General features: G+C 44.1%; 1 protein-coding gene across 1 annotated transcript in view; it reads right to left on the bottom strand.

Moving 5' to 3' along the window:
* Positions 1-634: 634 nt before the first annotated feature.
* SLC39A8 (solute carrier family 39 member 8) overlaps positions 635-23,884 on the bottom strand; it is a 38,194-nt gene continuing 14,944 nt past the window's right edge. Inside the window, exons 4-9 of the mRNA XM_035112592.2 lie at positions 22,536-22,705; positions 21,717-21,839; positions 21,281-21,451; positions 14,386-14,593; positions 13,807-13,991; positions 635-4,678 (exon numbers count right to left, since the gene is read on the bottom strand). Of these exons, the coding sequence (XP_034968483.2) occupies positions 4,529-4,678; positions 13,807-13,991; positions 14,386-14,593; positions 21,281-21,451; positions 21,717-21,839; positions 22,536-22,705 (1,007 nt within the window). The 3' untranslated portion in view covers positions 635-4,528. The remainder of the gene's footprint in view (positions 4,679-13,806; positions 13,992-14,385; positions 14,594-21,280; positions 21,452-21,716; positions 21,840-22,535; positions 22,706-23,884) is intronic.

A 23,884-nucleotide genomic window follows, 5' to 3' on the forward strand; every position in this document is an offset into this window, starting at 1 on the left:
ATAGATAGATAGATAGATAGATAGATAGATAGATAGATAGATAGACAGATTAGATGAACCCTCTTGATCACCTTGGCTTTCTGTCAGAAGAAACTGCAAGGCAGTAAAAATGTTCAGTAAACCCCTTTTATTGTTTTATGGGAAACTTTAACAATGAATGAGGAAAGGTCTGGTCTCTATTCAAAAAGCTGGTAAAACAAGTGTTGAGCACCTCATATCCTCAGAGCAGTGAAGTAATCAAAGTTTCCTAGTACCATGGCAAATATATATAACTTTGTAATAAATATTGCACTTCCTCCACAATGCAGGAGGAATAGAAGGGAAATATGGTGTATATTCCCTTCTTCCTGACTGTAGTACATCTGCAGACTGCAGTAGCTTGTATTGCTTTGTTTGCTAAAGAAAGGAAAAAGGAAAATTGCACAGATTTTGGAGTGCAAATAATATATACAAGTAGCATAAATGAAATAAGAGCAAGAAGGAAACATGCATCAAAATGTAGATTTGTGTGTGCAGAAATAAACGCACTAAAAAATACATCTCCATATAAAAATTGCACGAGTTAATGGCAGCCAGTGGCGTTGCAAGGGGGGGTGGGGGCGGTGCACCCTGGGGGCCATATCTGGGGGGGGTGACAAAAAGGCACCGCACGGACGCGGCGGCATGAGCAGCCATCGCGCTGCCGCAATCACATGTGGAGGATGCTCCATTCACGGCTGCAGCCGCGAGCAGAGGATCCCAACACCATCCATACGCCGTTTGAGTGGCACCGGAAGCAAACCTCTATGTACAACGCATGTGCAGTGTCGCACACATGTGCTGTTGTGACGACCAGTGTCCCACTCTCTCTTACTATCACTGCGGCACAGGAAACCAGAGGGGAAAACACCCACCCTCTTCTCCTGCCGCCTCAAAAATAAACCCCTTTTACTAATGGGTTTCTTAGTAAGGAGAGCCTTCCAGCTTGCGTGGCCTGGTACCTTAGGAAACTCTAGGCTGTCCGATGGAATAACCTCTTGCCTACAGTAAAGGGTCTCCCTCAGTTGGATTCCCCACTGTAAAAGTTTGCCCTTTTCACTCTGGCAACTTCTTGGCGCCTCAGGTTACCCTACAAAGCCTCCCCCCGTGTAACTCCAGGACACAAACTGCCACCTCCCTGCCTGGGGTGAGCTTTGCCCTCTCTTGAGCCACCACGGCTGTGAGTCCTGGTACCTCGCTGGAAAAATAAAGACGGACCTTTTTGGCAAAACAGAGATGAAGTTTTATTGTGTTAAAAGCCTAAGTATTTCTTTAACGTGTCATTTATTTATTTGCCCTGTACCAGTTGTACAAGAAAAAACTCAGTCAAACATTTAACTTTAAGTTTTCCTAGCCTCTTCACTTTCTTCATACAAGCCACCACACCCTCCTCCCTCTCCCTCCTAACTGACCAAACCGACACTCCCTCCTTTTGAACCGGGCACAGTCCCGCCCCCATCAGAATTCTATGTCAGTCAGGCTGGAGGTGGGTTAACTCTTTGCCAGCCGGGTAGGAATAAACATTCCCAAAGTGCTTCAATTTGTCACAGCTGTACATAGCAACTCCGCACAGATGCTGTACATAGCGGCCACCAGCGCCACTCGAGCGCCATACGGACGATGGTGGGATCCCTCCGCCACCGCTACAGCCACGAGCAGAGGATCCCACCGCTGTCCGTACGGCGCTCAGGTGTCGCTGGAGGCAAACCGCTACATACAACGCATGTGCGGTGTCACATGCATGCGTTGTGCGTAGTGATGCCGCGCACGCGCCCTATGTAGCAACACCATGCATGTGTCATACGTAGCGATGCAATGCATGCGCAGCCGGCAGTTTGCCCCACCCCGGGTGTCGGTTAGCCTTCATTTGCCCCTGTTGGCAGGGCCCTTATTGCTTTAGCATGTGCCTAGTTGAAAGGTTGAAAGACATTGGAAGAACCCTGGAAAGCCAATGTTCACCAGAATGGGCAATACTGGTCTACATGGACCAACGGAATGAGCTAATGAGATGCAGCACTTCTTCTGGGTTGGGGAGGCAGAAAACATGGCAGCCAAATTGCTAAAGCTTGCAAATACACGGAAGTGCCCTGTTGCATAAGGCCTATTAGCCAATCCAGCCCAGCATCCTGTCCTTGTTGTGGCCAAACAGATGCCTGCCAGTAGGGATAGATCAGGCACCCCCAAACTTCGGCCCTCCAGATGTTTTGGACTACAATTCCCATCATCCCTGACCACTGGTCCTGCTAGCTAGGGATCATGGGAGTTGTAGGCCAAAACATCTGGAGGGCCGCAGTTTGGGGATGCCTGGGATAGATGAACCTCTCAATTTTGGTTTCCTCATTTTCCCTATTTTCAATTCAATTCTGCAACCATTTATGATATAATCATCATCATCATCATCCTTAAATAAATTCACCAGCATTTTAGTCTGTATTTCTGGTAATCGGTGCTTTTGGGGGAGGGTACTCAAGGGTACTTTTTTCAAATATTAAAAGTTTGGCATTTACTGTAACAGCTATGTATTGTACATGGTGAGTACTGGCACCTTTTTCATTTTTATTTTTTAAAGCACTGCTCATAACATGGCATGCAGTTTTGACTCATGTACACATTTCTGTGAGCAATTTTTCTTAATATAATGCATTTTGCCTATTATTTTCATGAATCTATTCATTTTTATGCACCCTTAGTTATGTGCATTTTTGTTATATGTGCTTGGTTGGAGAACTGCACTGCAAAATTCTGATGAATGTGAATTTCAAAGGTTGTGTTCTGATTCTCATATTGTTTTGGAAAATGTGAATTGGGTAGGTTTGCCTTTAAATGCAACTAGTATTCAAAGACATACTGTTTCCAGCAGCAGAGAGAGTGAACAGCCATTGTGGCTAGTAGCCTCTGATAAGTCTATTTCTCCCCTGGATTTGTCTTAATTTTCTTTTAAAGCTTTGAAATCCAAGGTGTTGTTGCTTTTTGCCACCATTACAGCTTATGGGAGCGAAATAAGAAAATGAGAATGGACCTCTCTCTCTCTGCTCTCAGAGAGCGAGGCACCCAAAATCCTGCGGCCCTTGGGGCACCTTCCCAGGTACCACAGTATTGTGTTCAAAGGCAGTTATGTATGACCATAAAGAAAAGCAATGCATCCTTAAATCATGTCCCAGATCCATAAAACCACAAGATCCATAAGACCATAGGAGACCCACCGGGTCAGACTAAGAGTCAGGTGCTTCTGGGGAGCCTGCAAACAGGACATGAGTACAATAACGCTCCAGGCTGAACATCTAATACTTACCATATTTTTCCATGTATAAGACGCCCCCTATTTGGGGGGACTCGAAATTAAGAAAATGCACTATACACTATCCATGTATAAGACAACCTCTTATTTTAAACTTCAACAAATTAGGAAAAAATATATTCTTATACATGGAAAAATGCGGTATTTGGAACTTTAACACCTGCAGCCTCCCGAATTCAGCTTAATGTATTAGTGGAGCAGCATTCCTCGCTGAAGTTTATGTAAAGTTCCTATGGCAGTAGGAGCAATTGCACACAGAGGTTCCATAGTCAGAAGGAACCACTAGACTAGGACACACTGAGTCATGCAATTCGTCAAACACTGTGGCATCAGCATTGCCTGATTGATTTGCACAGCAATTTTGCAACAAAAATCAAAGCAGAAATTTGAAATAGCTATTGTAATGTTAAAATGGCTAATTTTTGTTCTCTTTTAATATATATATATATATATCTATATATAAGGCCAGTGCCTTTTAAGCATGACTCACGTAATAAACAATTGAAATTTTAACATCACTTATTAAAAAATGTGCTTCTCATAACAAAGCCCACAGTGCCCTTGAAAGAGAGTGATCAAAAGCACTAAGTGGTATCATTAATCCAGTGTTAATTGGTAATTGGAATCTTTGCATTATTTATGCAAACGTACTAAAGTAAGTTTAATTTTTTAAAAAATAAAAAAAAATCTGCCCCCAAAGGAGAAAAAGTCTAAAGCTATTTTGATACCATTTGTATCACAGTTAGAATTGTGGCCATGGATCTTCTGTAAAAAGTTCCTTGTAAACGAAGTCATGTTTATTTCAGCCTGAATCATCTTGCAGATTTGCCTGCTGCTGGATGCTTCTTAAAGTGTATGCAATACTTTCTGTATACAATGGTATAGGCTTTATAGGTGACTTCTCAATTAAAAATACAAAGGCACCAATCCAGAGCTCTTTGTGATGCATAGGGAGGTATGTGTTGAAGTTAAGGACACAATTCTTGAAGGCAGAGGAAATCCCACAGGTACTGGAGTGCCCACATGTTTAAGTCTTTATGCGGCACAAGCGATTATTATCATGCTGACACAAAAACCCAAGGTATCCGTTCCAAAGAAAATGGGATGTCAGATCAAATCCTTTATAACTTCCGAAGTCCCTTTTATGGAGTTCAAGAGTTCTTCCGTTTTTAATTTACTAAGTGTCTTCCTTATCACATCTCCAAGCTTGCATCATTCCAGTTCAATTTCTCCTGCGTACACCGTGATCAGCAGAATCGCAGCAAACCCTGTCAGCAACCCAGCATTTTGGATCAGGAAGAAGACTAGATCTGTTTTTCTTCCGGTCACTTTTTCTCTCAGCATGTCATTCATCTCTGGGAACTAGAGGAGGCAGAGGGAAGGAAGTTTTTAGGTAAGTGTTGCCATCTGGTGGAACAACATGTTACATTGGTATTTCTTTTTTAAAAAATGCATGCACTGATTGATGTTACATTACTGTATAAGATTGGGTTGGGTTCTTAAGCTGCTGGAATGGCAACGATATGCGGCTGTGAGCGTTGTATCCAAGTGATTACTTCACCAAGAAAGGAACACTGGAAATCGCTTCCTCCTCAGCTGAGCCTCTCTTTGTAAGTTTCAGGGACGGGCTCACATCTATTTTGTGCAATGCCCATTCACTTAAATGGAGCTTGTGGAGGGGAGCTTCTCAATAATTTGCAACTTAAGTCTATGCAATGTGCAGGCAGCATTAAGATAAGGCAGACCTGATAGCAGCTGTAGTTTGCAAGTAGGAAGCACCACTGCAGGACAATCAACCAGCAGATGCAAACGAATGTTTGCTAATTGGCTAGTAGCACTGTCATGGGCAGTTGGTGTTGTTTGTTAGAAGTGGCAACTTGCCTGCCCAGTGCTGACTCAGGCATCTCCTGTTCTTACCTTCCAAGTCCTGGACTGCAGAATCCGGGACCGGCAGCCGTGTGACACCGGAAGTTGTGTCGATGTAACTTCCAGTGTCGCTTTGCCCTTCTATGGGCACCAAAAATGGCCGCCGGCGGCTTCGAAAGTCGCTTGTACGCATGTCAGGAAGTGCGTCAACACAACTTCCGGTGTTGCTCCGTCCATCTATGGGCACCAAAAATGGCCGCCGCTGACACTGGAAGTCGCGTCTATGTACTTCCGGACATGCGTAGATGTGACTTTTGAAGCCGGCGGTGGCCATTTTTGGTGCCCATAGAAGGGCAAATCGGAAAGAAAAAAATGGCCGCCAGCAGGAGAAAATAACGGAGAAAAACGGGAGACGAAGTGATACGGGGGACCACCGGGAAAAGGTAAGTAAAATCGGGGCTTTCCCGGAGAAAACGGGGTACTTGGCAGCTATGCTCCTGTTTCCCTTGCTATTTTCTACCTGCAACTGCTAAGAGACCAGATTATTCCTCTTCTGGGTAGCTGTGTGTTCTACTTTAGAGGGAAGCCTTTTGTTCTGAAGGGGTGTAAGTCCTCCATCTATTTGCAAGCCTGTCCAGACCAAGTTTGGTTTAAAGCTATGGAAATATTGAAGTGATGGAGAGGTTGAGGAACCTTCAAGTTCCCAATCAACTGTCGGCACCATCAGATCAGTGGACTGAGCAGACACACAGGTCACCTGGGGTATTCCCCGCTACAGTGAGAAATTCATCCCTCTGCTGAAGCATGGCAAATACAGCCATACCTTGGATCCCAAATGCCTTGTGAGTCGAAGGTTTTGGCTCCTGGACGCCACAAACCCAGGAGTGTGTGTTCCGGTTTGCAAACATTCTTTGGAATCCAAAGGTCCAACACGACTTCTGCAGCTTCTGATTGGCTGCAGGAGCTTCCTGCAGCCAATTGGAAGTCGTGCTTTGGTTTCCAAATGTTTTGGAAGTCGAACAGACTTCCGGAATGGATTCCGTTCAACGTCCGAGGTACCACTGTACCAACTTTCCAATCTCTAGACTGCCCTGTGTGGTGAAGATAGCATGGAATAAATATATATCATAAACTATCACAGTCTCTTAGAACAGGGGATGAACAACATTTAAATAAAAATAAAAATGCTGTGTTGTCAATGGCTGTGATGTGCCCTGTATCTAAGGGTGAAGAGTGGATAATAAAAGTCAGTGTGTTGTAAAGGTTAGAGCAACTGGACTCTGGGAGACTAGGGTACAAATCTCCACTCAGCCATGAAAATGGCAAGGCAACCTTGGGCATGTCACTGTCTCTCAGCCTAACCTACCTCATAGGGTTGTTGTGAGCATAAAATGGGGGATAGGAGAAGCACGTACACTGCCTTGAGCTCTTTGGAAGAAAAAGTGGCATATAAATGTAATGAAGAAATAATAATAAAATCAAATATTATAATAAAGTTCAATGCTATCTTACTTTTTCTACAAAAATCAGGGGAACTGATTTCTTTCAGAAGAAAAACAGAGCTGTGAATTCTAGAACTTGAATTCTAGAACTTGAAACCGTAAGACATTTTGCCCTAGATTCTATGATCAAGATGAATACAGTTTACCAAGACACATCAGCCAGAGATCCAAACAGAAGAGAAAAAAAAACAAAATGCAATGAAAAAGCCCATAAAAGCCACTTCTAACCTGACAGGTAAATGCATCTCTACCACTAACTTGCCAGTTTATCATTGAAGCACACTCTCCTTGGAAATTAATTCAAAGACACTGGAGCGGGGGGGGGGGGGCCTTATGCTTCTGCAAAGTGCTGACAAACACTGATCAACAAAATTGCTGTGCTGGCTGCTTATCAAAGATGAGGTAGGATCAAGTTCAAAGTTTTCAAAGCCCTCTGAAACTTAATTAATACAAAAACTAGCTCTCTGGAAACACCTTTCCAAACCCAACACAATTTAATTATCTAGGGGTGGAACCTCAGAGGGAGAAGGCAGCCATTAGTGCCATCATCTCCCATTACAGCTAACATTTCTTCCACGAAGCTAATAATAAGGATGAACTAAGCCATCTTCATTGCTCAAGAACAATATTTTTAAAATGCCTGTTTAGGAACATGAGAAAAGAGGCTCACTGGATCAGAGCAAAGGCCCACCTTGTCCAGCATCCTGTCCTCACAGAGGCCAATCATATACACCCACGTGAAGCTCTCAAGCAGGCCAAGCACTCTTTTCTACTTTTGATTTTGGTACTCAGAGGCATACTGCCTCTACCTTCACAACACAGGGAGTAAAAAACAGCAACACGGTCCTCCTTGTCAGTAACAGGTCTAAGTAATGGGCAGCTATACCCAGATCTAGCTTGAAGAGGCTTTGCAAACCAGGGAAGAGTGGGTGGGTTCGCTCGTCAGAACCATCATGGTCCATTCAGGAGATGGAGCCAGGAGACACAAAGTCCCATTTCAGACAGATTCACAGCCATGCATTTATTCAGCAACCTTGGAGCCAAGCTAGATGTTCACTTGAGACAGCTACATATCTTGTTTTTCCTAAAATAATTACAGGTGGTAATTAAATTTAATTAATAGGAAGGTGGTAAGCAAGAGGGTAGACCAGGCATCCCCAAACTGCAGCCCTCCATATGTTTTGGCCTACAACTCCCATGATCCCTAGCTAACAGGACCAGTGGTTAGGGATGATGGGAAATGAAGTCCAAAACATCTGGAGGGCCAAAGACTGGGGATGCCTGGGGTAGACTTAGTCCTTCTATTGCATACCACAGCTAGGGAAGGGGGCTGTCTTCATTGGCAAGCAAAGGGATTAAAAGACCATTAAAAATCAACATGACAGACCATGGACCACCTGAATGAAGCTCACAGACCACTGATGGTCCATGGTCTGCAGTTTGGGAACCCCTACTTTATATGTTTTTAATGCAACATTTGTTTTTTTGACTGGTGACCTTAAGTCAGCTGACCATAGTTTTCCCTAGAGACTTGTGGCTAATCTAGTCCTTGGTGAAAACAAGGCCTGTTGGTACATGAGTAGCACCCATCTACATCACCCACAGTCTCTTTCGATCTATTCTCAACCCCAAGCAGCTTCTTGGAGGGTTTCTGAATATTGTAGCTATGACTCACCCACTTCAGTTGACTTTAAGGCTCAAAAGCACTCTCAGCTCTGAATGCTGACCCTTCCTAGGAGGGGTCAACAGTTAACGTTCTCTTGGAGATCAGTCAAGCACCTCCTTCAGCATCCTTAAGATTCAAAGTCTTTTCTCTCCCACCCCCTTGAGATGTGATAGGCATATCCACTTTAATCAATCAACACACAATGATCATTGTCCAACGAAGAGGTAACCATAAACAAAGCTCTGTTCTCAGTATACTACTGCTAATAACCATTTCAGGATTTCCCCATGTTCTGTTAACAGTGCAATCCTATGCATGTTTACTCAGAAGCAAGATTCAGTGGGGTAAATTTCAGCGTAAGTAAGTGTGAATAGGGTTGCAATCTTAAATTGTGTGTTGGTTGGCTTCGTTAGGGAATCTGAGGAAATATGCCCAGTGGCCACTAGGTAATTCCTTGATACTTTCACTATACATGGCAGAATCATTGTTTTCACTCAGGCTGCAGCTTTTCAGGGCATTTTTCCCTCTGAAGGAAAAGCCAATGTGGTTGGTAACCCCTATTCCACAAGCAGAAGTCAACTAGACCCACAGTGAGTCTTAGGCCCCATCTGCACTATATATTTAAAGGAGTATTTATACCACTTTAAACTGCCGTTGCTTCCCCAATGAATCATGGAAACTGTAGATTGTTAAGGGTGCTGAAAGTTGTTAGGAGACCCTGTATTCCCCACAAAGAGCCGGAATTCCCAGAGCTCACTGCAAAGGGAAATTGATTTTATGTGACTCTGGGAATTGTAGCTCTGTGAAGGGAATAGCAATCTCCCAACAACTCACAGCACGCTTAACAAACAGGATTGCAGGGAAGGGGAGCCATGACTGCTTAAAGAGATGTAATACTGCTTGAAAAAGAGAGATATTTAAACATCCCCAGAAACGATAGACATTGCAGATGTTTTTTGAATGTGCAGTAGAACATATTATTTGCTACTGTCCCTTGTTCAACCAGCTACACAAAGTCATGCTATCCCCCTTTTTGAATAGTCTAACATCACGGCACAATGAAAATATCAGATTATGTCTGACATTAACTGCAAGGGTGGCTAAGTTTTTATCAATAGTATCTTTCAGAGTGGTGAATGGCACTATTTAGCAGGAAGAAACTCCAGTAAAAATCATCGTTATTGCATATTTTTGCGTGGCTGTTTATTTGTACAGTATATATTTTAAATTTTTATTTATGGATGTTTTATGATGCCCTATATTTGTAATGCCTAATAAAGGTTTGGCGAAGTAAGAAATATAGAGTGCAGACTGGGTCTGACTTCAATACTGGTGGTAGGACAGCATGTTGCATTGCTCCTGAAGGTGACATGCTAGCTCAGAGGGCATAGGCCAGGCCATCACTTTGCAGGAGCAAAATTGACAGTAGGTTCACGAGGATTTGGGGGGTGGGATCCTGCCACTCCCCTCCAGCACCTGCTGCCTGAGGCAGTTGCCTCCCTCTGCCTAAGGGTAGGGCAAGCCCTGGGTGCCTGCAGGGATGAGTCTTTCTTCAAAGAACCTGCTTAGAGCTTACTAGTAGAGGGAAGGAGAGCACCCTTCACTTGAACACCAATTCCCACTACATGTAAAGGTAAAGGGACCCCTGACCATTAGGTCCAGTCGTGACCGACTCTGGGGTTGCGGCGCTCATCTCGCATTATTGGCCGAGGGAGCCGGCGTACAGCTTCCAGCTCATGTGGCCAACATGACAAAGCCGCTTCTGGTGAACCAGAGCAGAGCACGGAAACGCTTGGAGTGGTCCCTATTTATCTACTTGCATTTTGGTGTGCTTTCGAACTGCTAGGTTGGCAGGAGCTGGGACGGAACAATGGGAGCTCACCCCGTCACAGGGATTCGAACCGCCAACCTTCTGATCAGCAAGCCCTAGGCTCTGTGGTTTAACCCACAGCGCCACCCGCGTCCCTGCTTAGTGCTTACTAGTGGAGGGAAGGAGAGCACCCTTCACTTGAACACCAATTCCCACTACATGTGGTCAGCTGCAATTGCATGATGGCAGCCACCATGTGAAACAATTCAAACTTAACTTCTTTAAACTGAGTTTAATACTGTCTTTTTAAATGCTGTAACCCTCCCTGGGACCTTGTGGTGGATAAGAAATCTAATAAATTAAGAACAACAACAAACAACATGCTCCCACTTGGTACTCTTGACACATCATCTCTGAGGTCTAGTCCAGGGTTCTTCAACATTGGGTTCCTAGTTCCCATCATCCCTGATCATAGGCTAATCTGGTTGGGTATTATGGGAGTTGTAGTTGAGCAACAGCTGCAGACCCAAGGTTGCAGAACACTGGCTAGTCCATCCACACATGATCTAGCCATAGCTGCCAAGTCTCCCGTATTCCCTGGGAAACCCCTGTTTTTCCAGCCATTTCCCGCTGGCAGCCCGGATTTTTAAAAACCCTGTAAACCCCCCGGATTCTTACCGGCCCGGGGAGGCTCCTTCTGCACATGTCTGGAGTCTCTGAACATGTGCAGAAGTGATTTATGGTGCTGCGGCCATTTGGAAATGGGCAGAGCATGCGTAGAAGCAACTTCTGGTGCTGCTCTGCCCAGTTCCAAAATGGCCACCGCGCAAATTCCGGTGCCGCACCTATGGATCTAGCTAATAAGGCTGTAGAACTGAGGTGATAAAATGATAGACTGTACCATTCCAGAATGCAGGTGGGAGGTAATATTATTCAATATAAAAAGCTTCCTACCCATAGAAACACGGGAGAACTCTGCTAAATTTTTCTCAGAGATGCACTTAATTTACTCTATGTTGAAAGCTTGTTTTCCATGGGGGACTATTCAGAAATATGAGTCCTCCTGCTTGCATTCTGAATCCTACCACTTCGCCCTGCTTAAAGTGTAAATCAGCTTGTTATGAGCAAGTGAGAGACGGAAGAGAGAAACAAGAGTTCTAACAAATCCTACCTGTTTCTAGACAGAGAGGAACAGGGTAGAATTCAGCAGAAAAGCAGGTGTCTGTACTGAGCATTCACACACATCATTTACATTTTGTTCAGACACAACATTAACGGTTCCGGTCTAGACACCTACAGACAGAGAGATTAGAAAGGTAGACAGAGAAACCTATCACCTCTTGGTTTTAAAACAGGGGTGTAAACATGGTAATACTGAAAAGAGCCAGAGAGATAGACAGCAATGGTAGTTTCCTAGCTTGCCCTTTGCCCTTAGCAGAGAGAGAGGTTCCAGTCACAGAATCATAGAACTGTAGAGTTGCAAGGTACCCCAATGGTCATCTAGTCCAACCCCATGCAATGCAGAAATAGAAACCAACAGAGCTATATTCCTCTTTTATGCAGAAAGATGCCTAGCCAAAGGAAGGAAGAGCAAACACTGGACTCATTGAGTGCATAGTGACCTTAGTACTGGGTTTGTTCATCTCTCTCTCTCTCTAATTTGGAGTCAATAACACCTCTCAACAAATAAGTCTTCTCCATCATAGTCATTGCTTTCTCCACCCCCCCTTTCCCATCACTGATATTCTGTTTTGTTCTGGTGATGTTGCATGTGAGACTCTTAAAATTGAATTCTTGGTCCGTATTTCACAAATCCACCTATACGAGGTGCCCCTTTTCCCTTCAGGGTATCCACTCACCACCCCCATCCCCAAAAACAGACACAGAGACATCTGCACATGCCACCTAATTGTTCCAAACATTTTAAAACAAGCAAAGTTTTGAGTGCAGTTTAGTGACTTGGTGAGGAGAGTAGATGTTCTGAGAGCTCAAGTGGGGGGGGGGAGAGAGAAACCCGAGATCTCTTGCCCAGATTTTGCTCACCCTTCAGGATCAAACTCACGCATATCAGTTTTAGACTGATATGCTGCACCAGCCCAATACGTTTTGCCGCCTGATGCAAAAGACAAGATGGCACCCTCTCCCATTCCATTCATGCAGGCCAACTGGACCGACAGCTGGGTGCTATTTGAAGACAGATGATGGGTCAGCAACCTCCACTGTACCTGAAGGCAGCAGACTGGTGTACAGGGGGAAGGGCAGGCTGTATGCTGCACCTGGAGATCTGTCCCCCAACACCTTGCTGCTACTCCCTGCTCCCTAGCATCTGCCTCCTGGTGTGGCTTTCTCACTGTGCCCAATGGAAGGGCCGGCCCTGCATGCAGCACATTATTCATACCAGGGGTCAGCAAACTTTTTCACTGTCCCTCAGACCTTGTAGGGGGTTGGACTATATTGGGGGGGGAGGGAATGAACGAATTCCTGTGCCCCATAAATAACCCAGAGATGCATTTTAAATAAAGACACATTTTACTCATGTAAAAACATGCTGATTCCTGGACCGTCCGCAGGTCAGATTTAGAAGGCGATTGGGCCGGCTCCGGCTCCCGGGCCTTAGTTTGCCTACCCATGATTCATACTGACTTCAAATGGACTTTATGCAGTGTAGCAATATGCTGGGTTGCAGTGCCAACATCAGAGAGCGCCATTCCAAGGGTGGGTATTTATAAGAAACTTAGTTCCCACAAGGAATTAATTTAACGCTACTGAGATACGTGCTATGATTCAACTGCAACTTCCTCTCACAGATGTATTATCTTGTATCGCAACCATGTAAACTCAAGAACATCAGGAACGAGAGGCTAAAGAATGTGGCCTTACAGCAGGCATCCCCAGACTGCGGTCCTCCAGATGTTTTGGCTTAGAACTCCCATGATCCCTAGCTAACAGGACCAGTGTTCGGGGAAGATGGGAATTGTAGTCCAAAACATCTGGAGGGCTGAAGTTTGGGGATGCCTGCCTTACAGGCTTCCTGCTTGGCCCTCAAGACTCTCCTAGACCTTTCCCCAGGGCACAGCCACCACTGGCCCTGTTCTGCAGCCTCCTCCAGTCCTTTTGCCTGGTTGGGTTACGCCCTTGAACTATTAATCCTTTTTGCTTGCCTGGATGGAAAAGTGTGTGAGGAAGGGAGAAACCTGGCCAGGAGTTTGTGGCTTGAACACAGCCTGAAATACCAAGATAAGTACCACATCTGCCCACTTTTGCCTCTGGTCCACTGGCATGTGGCCCCTGGAATCTTCCCCACAAGGGAAGGCTATAAAAAATTCCACCCCCGTGTGTGTGTGTGTGTGTGTGTGTTTCTACATGCCAACCACTCCAACTCTGTGACATATTTGTGATGTATCGATGATGCTGTTGGAAATGTATTATGGAAAGGGGATGGAGAAGTCTTAAAAGTTTGTGTAACCCCATGCTCGGGGTTCCTACTCTATGTGTTTGAACCTTGTTGCAACAATAAAGATCAGGTCTCCTGACTGCCATTTGGCTATCTGGCTTCTTAGCCAAATATAAGAATTGTGGTTCCATGAGGATAAATGGTCTGATTCATACATACACGTAGTATTCATACAATATAGTAGGAGCTTACCATATCTGCCAGGGAAATGTATAGGAACATGCCTCCAGCGATTGCAAAGATAAAGTTTGGAGCAAAGTTGTTGCCCACTACTATACCGAAAGCTAGTCCAACATAGCAGGAGCATGCTGATATGAAATTGAAAAACAAGGCCTGCCGAGTGCTCATTCCTGCATTAAGAAGAATGACAAAATCCCCTGGAAAAAGAAAAGCAGGGAAACAGTCAACAAGCAATATTACCATTATTGGTTGGTATCTGAAGAAGTGTGCATGCACACGAAAGCTCATACCAAAATAAAAACTTAGTTGGTCTTTAAGGTGCTACTGAAGGAATTTTTTTATTTTACTTCGATCCAGACCAACACGGCTACCTACCTGTAACCATTACCATTATTGTTATACATTCCACCCCCCAACTCCCAACAAGAGAACTAAAAAGACGTGGGTAGTGCATACGAAAATTATAGGGACGCCATCATTTCATTTTTCTATTTCAATGCGGCAGAACACTTGTTGGTTGGCTCTTGTTTGATGAGAACTCTCTTAATGCATCCATCTAACAGCTAGCTGAGTTAATGGAAAACATCTTACCCAGTTCGTGAGGAAACTCTTCACATAAGATTGCTATAGATGTGCTAATTCCTTGAAGTAGGGAGAGGGTGAAAGAAGCACCGATGGCTAGCCCATCAATGAAGTTATGCAAAGCATCGCTCAGCGTGATCATCCAGGCAATTGTGCCAATCTCCGACAGTGCAGGTCCCCTGAAACATTTACACGAGTTGCTTTCGGTTTCTTCTTTCTGTAGATGATGACAAAATTACAGAAAAATAAAACAAGTGCTCCAAAGTTCTTTCTCTCCACAGAGAGCAAATATTACATAGGAAGCTGTAAAAGGTAAAGGTAAAGGGACCCCTGACCGTTAGGTTTAGTCACGGACAACACTGGGGTTGCGACGCTTATCTCGCTCTGTAGGTCGAGGGAGCCAGGGTTTGTCCGCAGACAGCTTCCAGGTCATGTGGCCAGCATGACTAAGCCGCTTCTGGCAAACCAGAGCAGCACATGGAAATGTCATTTACCTTCCCACCAGAGCTGTACCTATTTATCTACTTGCACTCTGGTGTGCTTTCGAACTGCTAGGTGCGCAGGATCTGGGACGGAACAACGGGAGCTCACCCCATCGCGGGCATTCGAACCGCCGACCTTCCAATTGGCAAGCTCTAGGCTCTATGGTTTAGACCACAGCGCCACCCGCGTCCCATCATAGAAAGCTGTAGTCCTGTTGAATTAATGCTTACAGTTTTGCCTAAAGGGCCTAAGATTGCAATCCCAACTTCACTTACCTGGGTTGAAACCCAATTAAATTCAATGGGACTTACTTTCAAGTGGACATAGTTAAGATTGCAACCCAAGTCACTGTAAGTCAGATCACAGCTACTTTTTTGTTTTTTGCAGTCTCCATACAGTGGCCTTCAAATGGAAATGGTTTGTCCAAAGGAGGTCAACATATGATGGACTCAGATGCCGTCATGTTTCCAAGGATGCAAAAAAATTATTTGCACGATGTGGCTGCTGTAAGAATCCATAACATCTTAGATCCTTTCAGCTGACCTAGTTTCTCATGCATTCTATGGCATGTCTATTTTATTTGCTTGTGTGTGTTTTTTTACACACCCTTCATTCCAAGTAACCCAAGGGTGGGGTACAAAAACACAGTTTTAAAACCAACAGTAACACCCATTGACACAATAATGCTATAAAATGGGGGCAAATAAAAATCAATAAGCGGCAGCCGGTACAGAGATGCACTATTTCAAGACTAGGTCTGAAAACACAAACTCTACCAATGCCTAAGTGCAAATCCAAACCGCACTTTGAGTAAAAAATGGAGGATGCTTGAATGGGTCTAAAAGAGGATTAGACAAATTCATGGAGGATTAGCTTCAGTCGGTACAGCATGAGTCTCTTAATCTCAGGGCCATGGGTTCAAGCCCCATGTTAGGCAAAAGATTCCTGCATTGCAGGGGGGTTGGACTAGATGACCCTTGCAGTCCCTTCCAACTCTACAATTCTATTATTCTATAAGGCTATCAACAGGAATAACCCTGGTGGCTCTGGTCTGCCTCCACTGTTGGCGGCAGTATGCTTCTGAATACCACAGGAGATTAGAGTGCTGTTGCATCCAGGTCCTGCTTGTGGGGTACTCATCGGTATTTGTCAACGGTGAGAACACGATGCCAGACAAAAAGATCCACTGCCCTGATCCATCTGGGTTATTGTGTTCTTAAAGTCCAGAATAAAATGGGGGAAAGTTAAATCCACCCTGTTAAAGAATGTGGTTTGAGCAGACACGTTCTTTTTTTCCCTTCCACACAAATGTAATATTTTCTTCTGATTACAAAGAGCACCATCATATTAGACAAGGAAGCAAATCATCACAAGGAGCATTACAGCAGGGGAAATGTCACCCAGTTTACAGTGTCTGTAAATGAGAATGCAAAATGAATGATAACTTAGCATAGGGAAGTCTCCCAGTCGCCCCATTCTCATCTCTGGCATTACAAGTTTGATTATGCAGGGTCTCTCTTCAAAAGTTGAAGTCACAGAATCATCAGCTAAGTCATCATTGCTCCAGTAAAAAGTGCCTTGGCTGAGCGGTGATACAATGATCATAAAGCACTGTTTGCAGCCGTGGCAGGAACGCAGCGAAAGTGAGAGTGATGCTTATATGAAGCAGTAATAAAAGCTGATCGATGCACCACATCAGCTTCCTACACAAACATCACATCCAAATGCGTCAGAGGTAAAGACAGAAACATGCATTTTGCTTGTATTTGAATGATTCCAGGAGTGTTTCTGCAGACCAAACTGTTGTATTGCACCCTTGAATTAGGAGACAATCCTAAAGGAGAGAGCATAATGCCAGTGCAGTTGGGAAAAGAATTTCCTTCTATGATAATTTGGAATAAAATGTCATTAAGGCCTGCTTTACTGGTATCAAAGAGAGTAAATAACCTTGCTTTGAAAATAAGCTTCATGTAGGATAGGGGCGGGGAACCTGTGCCCCTCCAGACATTGGACCACAGCCCCTATCATTCCTGAATATTGGCCATGCTGGTCTAGGCTCATGGGAGTTGTAAGCTAGGCCTATCACTCAACATCCAAAAAACCAAAGTACTGCACCAACGAGTACAAAATAACCCCTCTGCAGCGCCACAAATCCAACTCAGTGGTGTAACATTGGAAAATGTTGATGACTTCTCCTACTTAGGCAGTTACCTTTCCACAAGGGCCAACATTGATGCCGAAATCCAGCATTGCCTGAGCTCTGTGAGTGCGGCTTTCTCCCGATTGAAGTGCAGAGTGTTTGAGGACTGGGATATTTGCAGGGAAACCAATATGCTTGTTTACAAAGCTATTGTACTACCAACCTTACTATATGCTTGTGAAACATGGACCACTAATAAACGCCATCTCCAGCTCCTCGAAAGATTCCATCAACGGTGTCTCCGAAAAATTTTACACATCACTTGGGGAGACAGGCGAACTAATATCAATGTACTGGAAGAAGCAAAGATCACCAGTGTTGAAGCAATGATTCTTCAACATCTACTTTGTTGGACTGGTCATGTTGTGCAGATGCCTGATGATCATCTTCCAAAGCAACTACTCTATTCTGAACTTAAAAATGGAAAGTGTAATGCTGGTGGTCAACAAAAGAGGTTTAAAGACTGTCTCAAGGCAAATCTTTAAAAATGTAGTATAAACACTGACAACTGGGAAACACTGGCCTGCGAGCGCTCCACTTGGAGAACAACCTTTACCAAAGGTGTCATGGGCTTTGAAGAAACTCGATCTCAGGACGCAAGGGAGAAACGTGCTAAGAGGAAGGCACGCTTGGCAAATCCACACCGTGATCAACTCCCGTCTGGAAACCAATGTGGAAGGACGCGTGGATCCAGAATTAGCCTCCACAGTCACTTACGGACCCATTGTTAAAATCGTGTTTATGGAAGACAATCTTACTCGGCTACGAGTGATTGAAGAAGAAGAAGAAGAAGAAGAAGAAGAAGAAGAAGAAGAAGAAGAAGTCCACAACCTCTGGAGAGCCACAAATCTGCCCCCCCCCCTGATTAGGAGCTTCTGCACTTTTAGTAACTGCTCCTGTCCTCACTCCCAAGTTACTTTCCAAAGGGATTGGAAAACCACCTGCTTTACAAAGGCAAGCTGTATGGCAGTGACATTTCCAGAGAAGCAGGACATCTGACAGCATGAGAGCTCAGCGGGAGGATAAGGGAGAGAGGTCAATTTTCTCTCCAAAGTGACTTTATAAAACGTCATACACTAGACGTCCCATTCGTGAGTTACAAAATTCAGTTCCTTTCCCGGGCCCTTTTCAAGCTCTCCGAACTCTCAAGTAACCATCGCAGAGGATTCCTGTCAGAATGTGCTACAACCCAAAGCCTCTTTCTCTGACTAGTAACAGAAAGATTTGGGGGAGGTGGGTACATCGTTGTCCTTTTTTTAACCTTGACTCCTGACTAAGTAAGAACTTCAGGTAAACATTACAGGAGGTTTCAAGGGGTGATGTTACAGCATTGGAGTGAATGTGATCAATTAGGGCATTGCTGGCAATCAAACCAATTAAGATATTGATGGGGATCTGAACAAATAAGGGAGGGAGAAGAGGTGCCCCACGGTCCCTAAAGATAATAACAAATGTTGAAGCATCAAGATCAGCAAGGAAATATCAAACTAGGAGCAATAAAGCCAATGTCCTCATAGTAAGTAATTGGAACATAGGAATCCGCCTTATACCAAATCAGATCATTGGTCTATCTAGCTCAGTAATATCTACACTGACTGGCAGCAGCTCTCTGGGTTTCAGACAAGGAGTCTTTCTTAACCCTAACTGGAGATGTGGGGATTGAACCTGGGACCTTCTGCATGCAAAGCAGAGGTTTCATCACTGAGCTATGGGCTGTTCCTCCATGTCGCTGCACAAATGAAGCCACTATGCAGTGCACTGATTTCTCCTGTTGTAGCCTGGGTCTGGCCTTGCCTATGCATCCCCCTCTCTGTATATATCATTCTATTTTCTTCCTTGCTTGTTTGCTTGCTTGCCAGCCTCCTTATCCTCCTGTTATTTCCCTATGTCCTTGGACAGGTCTACACATGCAGTGGCACAAGAGAGGAGTACACTGGACTGTACCAATTCAGATTGCAAGTGCCGGGTGCTACCATATTGGCCCGAATATAAGCTGCACCCACAAATAAGCCACACCTTTAAAATTCAAGGGGAGGGGAAAGGGGAAAAGACAATACCCAAATATAAGTTGCTCCCTTAAAATTGGGTTACAGGCTGAAAATTGCTGTGGTTGGTAGAATTGTAACTCCAAGCCAATTTAATCCTTTGTTCTTGCAAGCCCGCAAAAGTTACCGTACATAGAATTGTTAAAATCACAAATTGCTATTCCATTGCTATAATTCCACAGGCACTCAAGCTCACAAATTGGCAATAAACATGTTTTTGTTGTTTTACCGTATGTCTACTTCAGCAGCGATATTGTAAAAGCCGACTTTTGTAAGGTGAAGAATATAAGCTGCACTTTAACTTTTCACAGTCGAAATTTGGAGAGAAAAAAGTGTGGCTTATACTCGGGTATTTTTTTAATGCTCCTTCATATACATTTTTTTTAATCCACACAAGTAAAACGCACACATTAGGGAGAAAGACCCTGTGCTAGTCCACACCTCCAAGTGTTCCTATTTTCCAGGGATGTCCCTGATTTAGAGAAGCTGTCCCGGTTTCTGATTTGATGCCGGAATGTCCCACTTTTACTTAGGATTTCCCTATTTTCATTGGATAAATGTTGGAGGGTATATAGTCATCTGACCCCTAAGCCATCTGAAGGCAATCCTGTATAGGGAAGGTGTTTTTTTTAAATGTTCAATGTTTTGTTATGTTTTTATATATGTTGGAAGCTGCCCAGAGTGTCTGGGGCAACCCAGTCAGATGTGTCGGGTATAAATAGTAAAATTATCATTATGGAATGGGATGTCCCTATTTTCATCAGAGAAATATTGGAGGGTATGCACCTTACTGTGTGACTCTTCCACTTCTAGGGGGTTTTCTTTTTTTATGCCAGGAGTATTCATAAAATGAAAGCACCCACTTGCAAACTGGAAGTTCTCCAGTCTTGTTCCGCTGCATGTGTTAGACCAGGCCTTTGTTTCAGCTCCCTTAAATACTTTGCCTCAGGTCCTTGGCTGACTCACCAACTGAGACAGTCCCAGGTTTAACTTAATTGATCAGCAGCATCTATGTTTCATGTTACCCTCACAAAAACCCATCGGCTCAATGCATGCAACTTTGAGTCCAATTTTAACTTGCCCTGGGACCAGCAATATTTCATGAAGATCAGGCAAGAAATAAAAATACAGTGGTACCTCTGGTTAAGAACTTCATTCGTTCCGGAGCTCCGTTCTTAACCTGAAACTGTTCTTAACCTGAAGCACCACTTTAGCTATTTTTTTTCTCATCCTGAATCAAAGTTCTTAACCTGAGGTACTATTTCTGGGTTAGCAGAGTTTGTAACCTGAAGCATTCGTAAGTAACCTGAGGTACCACTGTAGTAAATAATAATAAAGAAATATAAATAAACAGATTTCAAACATGACATTATTTTTTCTGCGCAGAGACTCAAATATAGGGAATGCTTCACATGTGACACTTTCTGTACATAGAGGGGGGAAACGGGGGGACTACAGTATGCTAAAACGAGCAAAGAACATATCAGTGTGTATATTGCCACAATCACACATGCTGGGAAATGGCTGTGCACCCTCACTCAGGCCCTGCTCACCTGAAAGCATTTCATTGGCCACATGAAGTATTTTACCAGGTTTCACCCCGCGCGCATGCGCAGAAGTGGTCCTCGGGTTGTGGAAACCTTGGGACTTCTGGAACGGATCCCGTCCACAACCGGAGATACCACTATATGTCGAAAACACACACACAAGGGTGTTGATTCTTACCCCTTTCATACCTAGCATTGTGTTTAAAAGTCCAAAAGGACAGAATTTTGGAAATGATGAATCATGGAATTGTAGAATTGAAAAGGGCTCCAGAAGTCATTTAGTCCAACCCCCTACAATGCAGAAGTCACAGCTCAAGAATTCCTGACAGACAGCTATCCAATATCTGCTTAAAAACCTCCAGTGAAGAAAAGTCTACCACCTTCCAAGGCTAATAAGACAGCAAATACCAGAGTCTGACAAGGGGTAAATTTATGTGGAAGAGTTTTTATATAATAATGCGGTTTTGACTGTTGAGAAATAAGCAACATTCTTATCATGCTAGAGCTCATTCTCACATATGCTGAAGTTGTTTTTAAAATTGGTATCAAAACATAAATGGATCAAGGGTTGAATTCTCACTCTTTCCTTGATATGTTTTTGTAAGCTGGCAAGTTGTGTTCATTCATACCTGTCCAGATATCACAATGTCATTATCAAAACTCAGAGTTCCATTAGCCTCAGCTATGGCTGGATTTGCATAGCACACTGCTCCATTAACAGGTTTGAACGATTCAGGAGGAGGAGGAGGGAGACTTCGGGGAGGTTTCAGTTCTTCAGGTTCAAAGTGGCTGTGACGGTTCTAAAAAGAACCAAATAAAACAGGAAAGGTTCAAATGGAGTTCAGAAGCAGAAATGTTGCTCAAATGCATTATGGCACAACAGGACAGAAATTTGTCAGCTTCTGTGACGGAGATATAAATTTGCAGAGGAGACCAATTTGTCTGCTCTGGCCCTTAGTCCAAACCCAAACTCAACTTTTTGAACTTCTTATTCTGCCCAATTAAACAGGCATGCTGATCTTTAACACTGAAAAGTGTTTATTTTGTGTCCTGCTACCTACTCACCTGGCTATAGGTCTTCAGTATCATTTTAAGAACTCTTTCCACAAAGAAGAGGATGTAGAATCCGCCAAACACAGCTACCGCTTTTTCAATGTAGTTATCGATTTTGGGGTCGAATCCAAATGCCTAGGAAGAAGGTTGAACAGCGAGCCCAGGTTAACCCAAAATGCAATGTGCTTCATTTGGAATTATATATATACTGTAAGAAAATACTCACTACTCACCCTATAACCAGAAGCAGTGGGCCACTGTTGGCAACCAGCAAGAAGTCAAGGCAATGGGAGGACAGCATGGTGCAAACACATCGGGAAGAGCAGCAGATTGGCTCAATCTGTCCATTGCACCGCACTAACCTCCCTGCCGCCTCCCCTCTTCCCCTGTCCTCCTTGGTAAGCAACAGTGACCCCTCTGCCAGGAAGCTAGCACTGCAGCTCCACCACACCTAGCAAGACTTGTCAACCTGCTCAACTGAGTTCAGTGGCTAAATTTGCCCTGCACTGCCCCCCATCTGAGCACAACCATATGTAAATGGTTAGAAGACTCATTTACTCACAACTAGTGTGCCAATTTATGGACTTAGGGTCTTTGGCTTGTTCATCCTCCAACGACCTGTTAGATGGGAGAATAGCAGGTTTCTTAGATGGAAGAATAGCAGGTCAAGGCTGTCTCATTCTCCTGAATGAGGTTCATGGCAGGAGAAAGAATGTACAGCAGCTCATGAATACCCATCTGTTCAAGTATATTTCAGACCTGGTCATGGGAACACATGTGACAGGATCATGTTCCCAGTTCTACTGCCATCTTCACCCATTTCATCCTTACCTCTGGAATAAGCTGGAAAATTGCATTGGAAAAGAGGGTTCCGATGGCCAAACCTACGAAGTAGGTTAAAATCTTGGGGAAATAGTCTTTCTTTAAAAGAGGAGTTAAGACCAATCCAAGGAGTGCAGCGAAGTTGATAATAGTCACAGCAAGGAAACCGAAGCCCCAGACTGTATGAGAGAAAGGGGGGGGGAATGCAGTCAAAATATTAGACATATTAAAAATCATTTGATATCAGACTGATCTGGCAGGGGAAAGTTTACTTATCTCGTTGCGGAACAGCTAAATTAAGGGCATAATGTTTGGTTAATATTTAAGTCAGGAACCAGGATAAGAGAAGAATGTTTCTGCCAATTATTTTAAAATGTGCTGGTTGTAAAAGAAAACCCAAAATAGCCCCTTAGGATAGCTCTCTCGCTGCATAATAAACAGAATTGTTAGGGCAGTTCTGCTGAAAACAATGTATTATAAACCAGGGGTGGGGCCACATTCCCTTCTGTGCAACCTTCTGAGGGCCACATCCCAGTGGTGCATGGAGCCAGAGGCAAAGATGGGCAGAGCAATGAATATACATTTTACCTTTGCTTAGCAGGCTGGTTTCTACACCTCTCTATCCTTTACCCAGACATGCAAGAGGCACCATCAGAATTCTAGGGCACATTTCAGCCAGGCAACAACATTTAAGGAGGCGGTGAAGAAAGCCAGTGAAAGGTATGGCCTGGGGAAGGGGTGTGTGGACTGTGGAGTCTCCCAAGGATCATCAGCTAGAGAGACCTGGAGAGTTGCATTCACAAACCCTCCAAGTGTCCTATTTTCTAGGGACATCCCTGATTTAGAGAAGCTGTCCCGGTTTCTGATTTGATCCCAGAACGTCCCTTTTCCTTAGGATGTCCCTACTTTCACTGGAGAAATATTGGAGGGTATGGTAGGATGTCCCTATTTCCATTGGAGAAATGTTGGAGGGTCTGGAGTTATCCGACACCCCCCCCCCAAGCCATCTGAAGGCAGTCCTGTATAGGGAAGTTTATTAAAAATGTTTAATCTTTTATTATGTTTTTATATATGTTGGAAGCTGCCCAGAGTGGCTGGGGCAACGCAGTCAGATGTATGGGGTATAAATGGTAAAATTATCATTATGGAATGGGACGTCCCTATTTTCATCAGAGGAATGTTGGAGGGTGTGTATTCAGCCCCCAGGCCCGAGGTTCCCCATCCCTGTTGTAAACCACAAGGAAAATATCATTATCATAGCTGCCAAGTTCTCCCTTTTTTTAAGGGAAATTCCCTTATGCTGAATAGGCTTCCTCATGAGAAAAGGGAAAACTTGGCAGCTATGATCATTATAGGTG

This window comes from Zootoca vivipara, chromosome 9 (assembly GCF_963506605.1).
Source record: "Zootoca vivipara chromosome 9, rZooViv1.1, whole genome shotgun sequence".
Taxonomy (NCBI): Eukaryota; Metazoa; Chordata; class Lepidosauria; order Squamata; family Lacertidae; genus Zootoca; species Zootoca vivipara.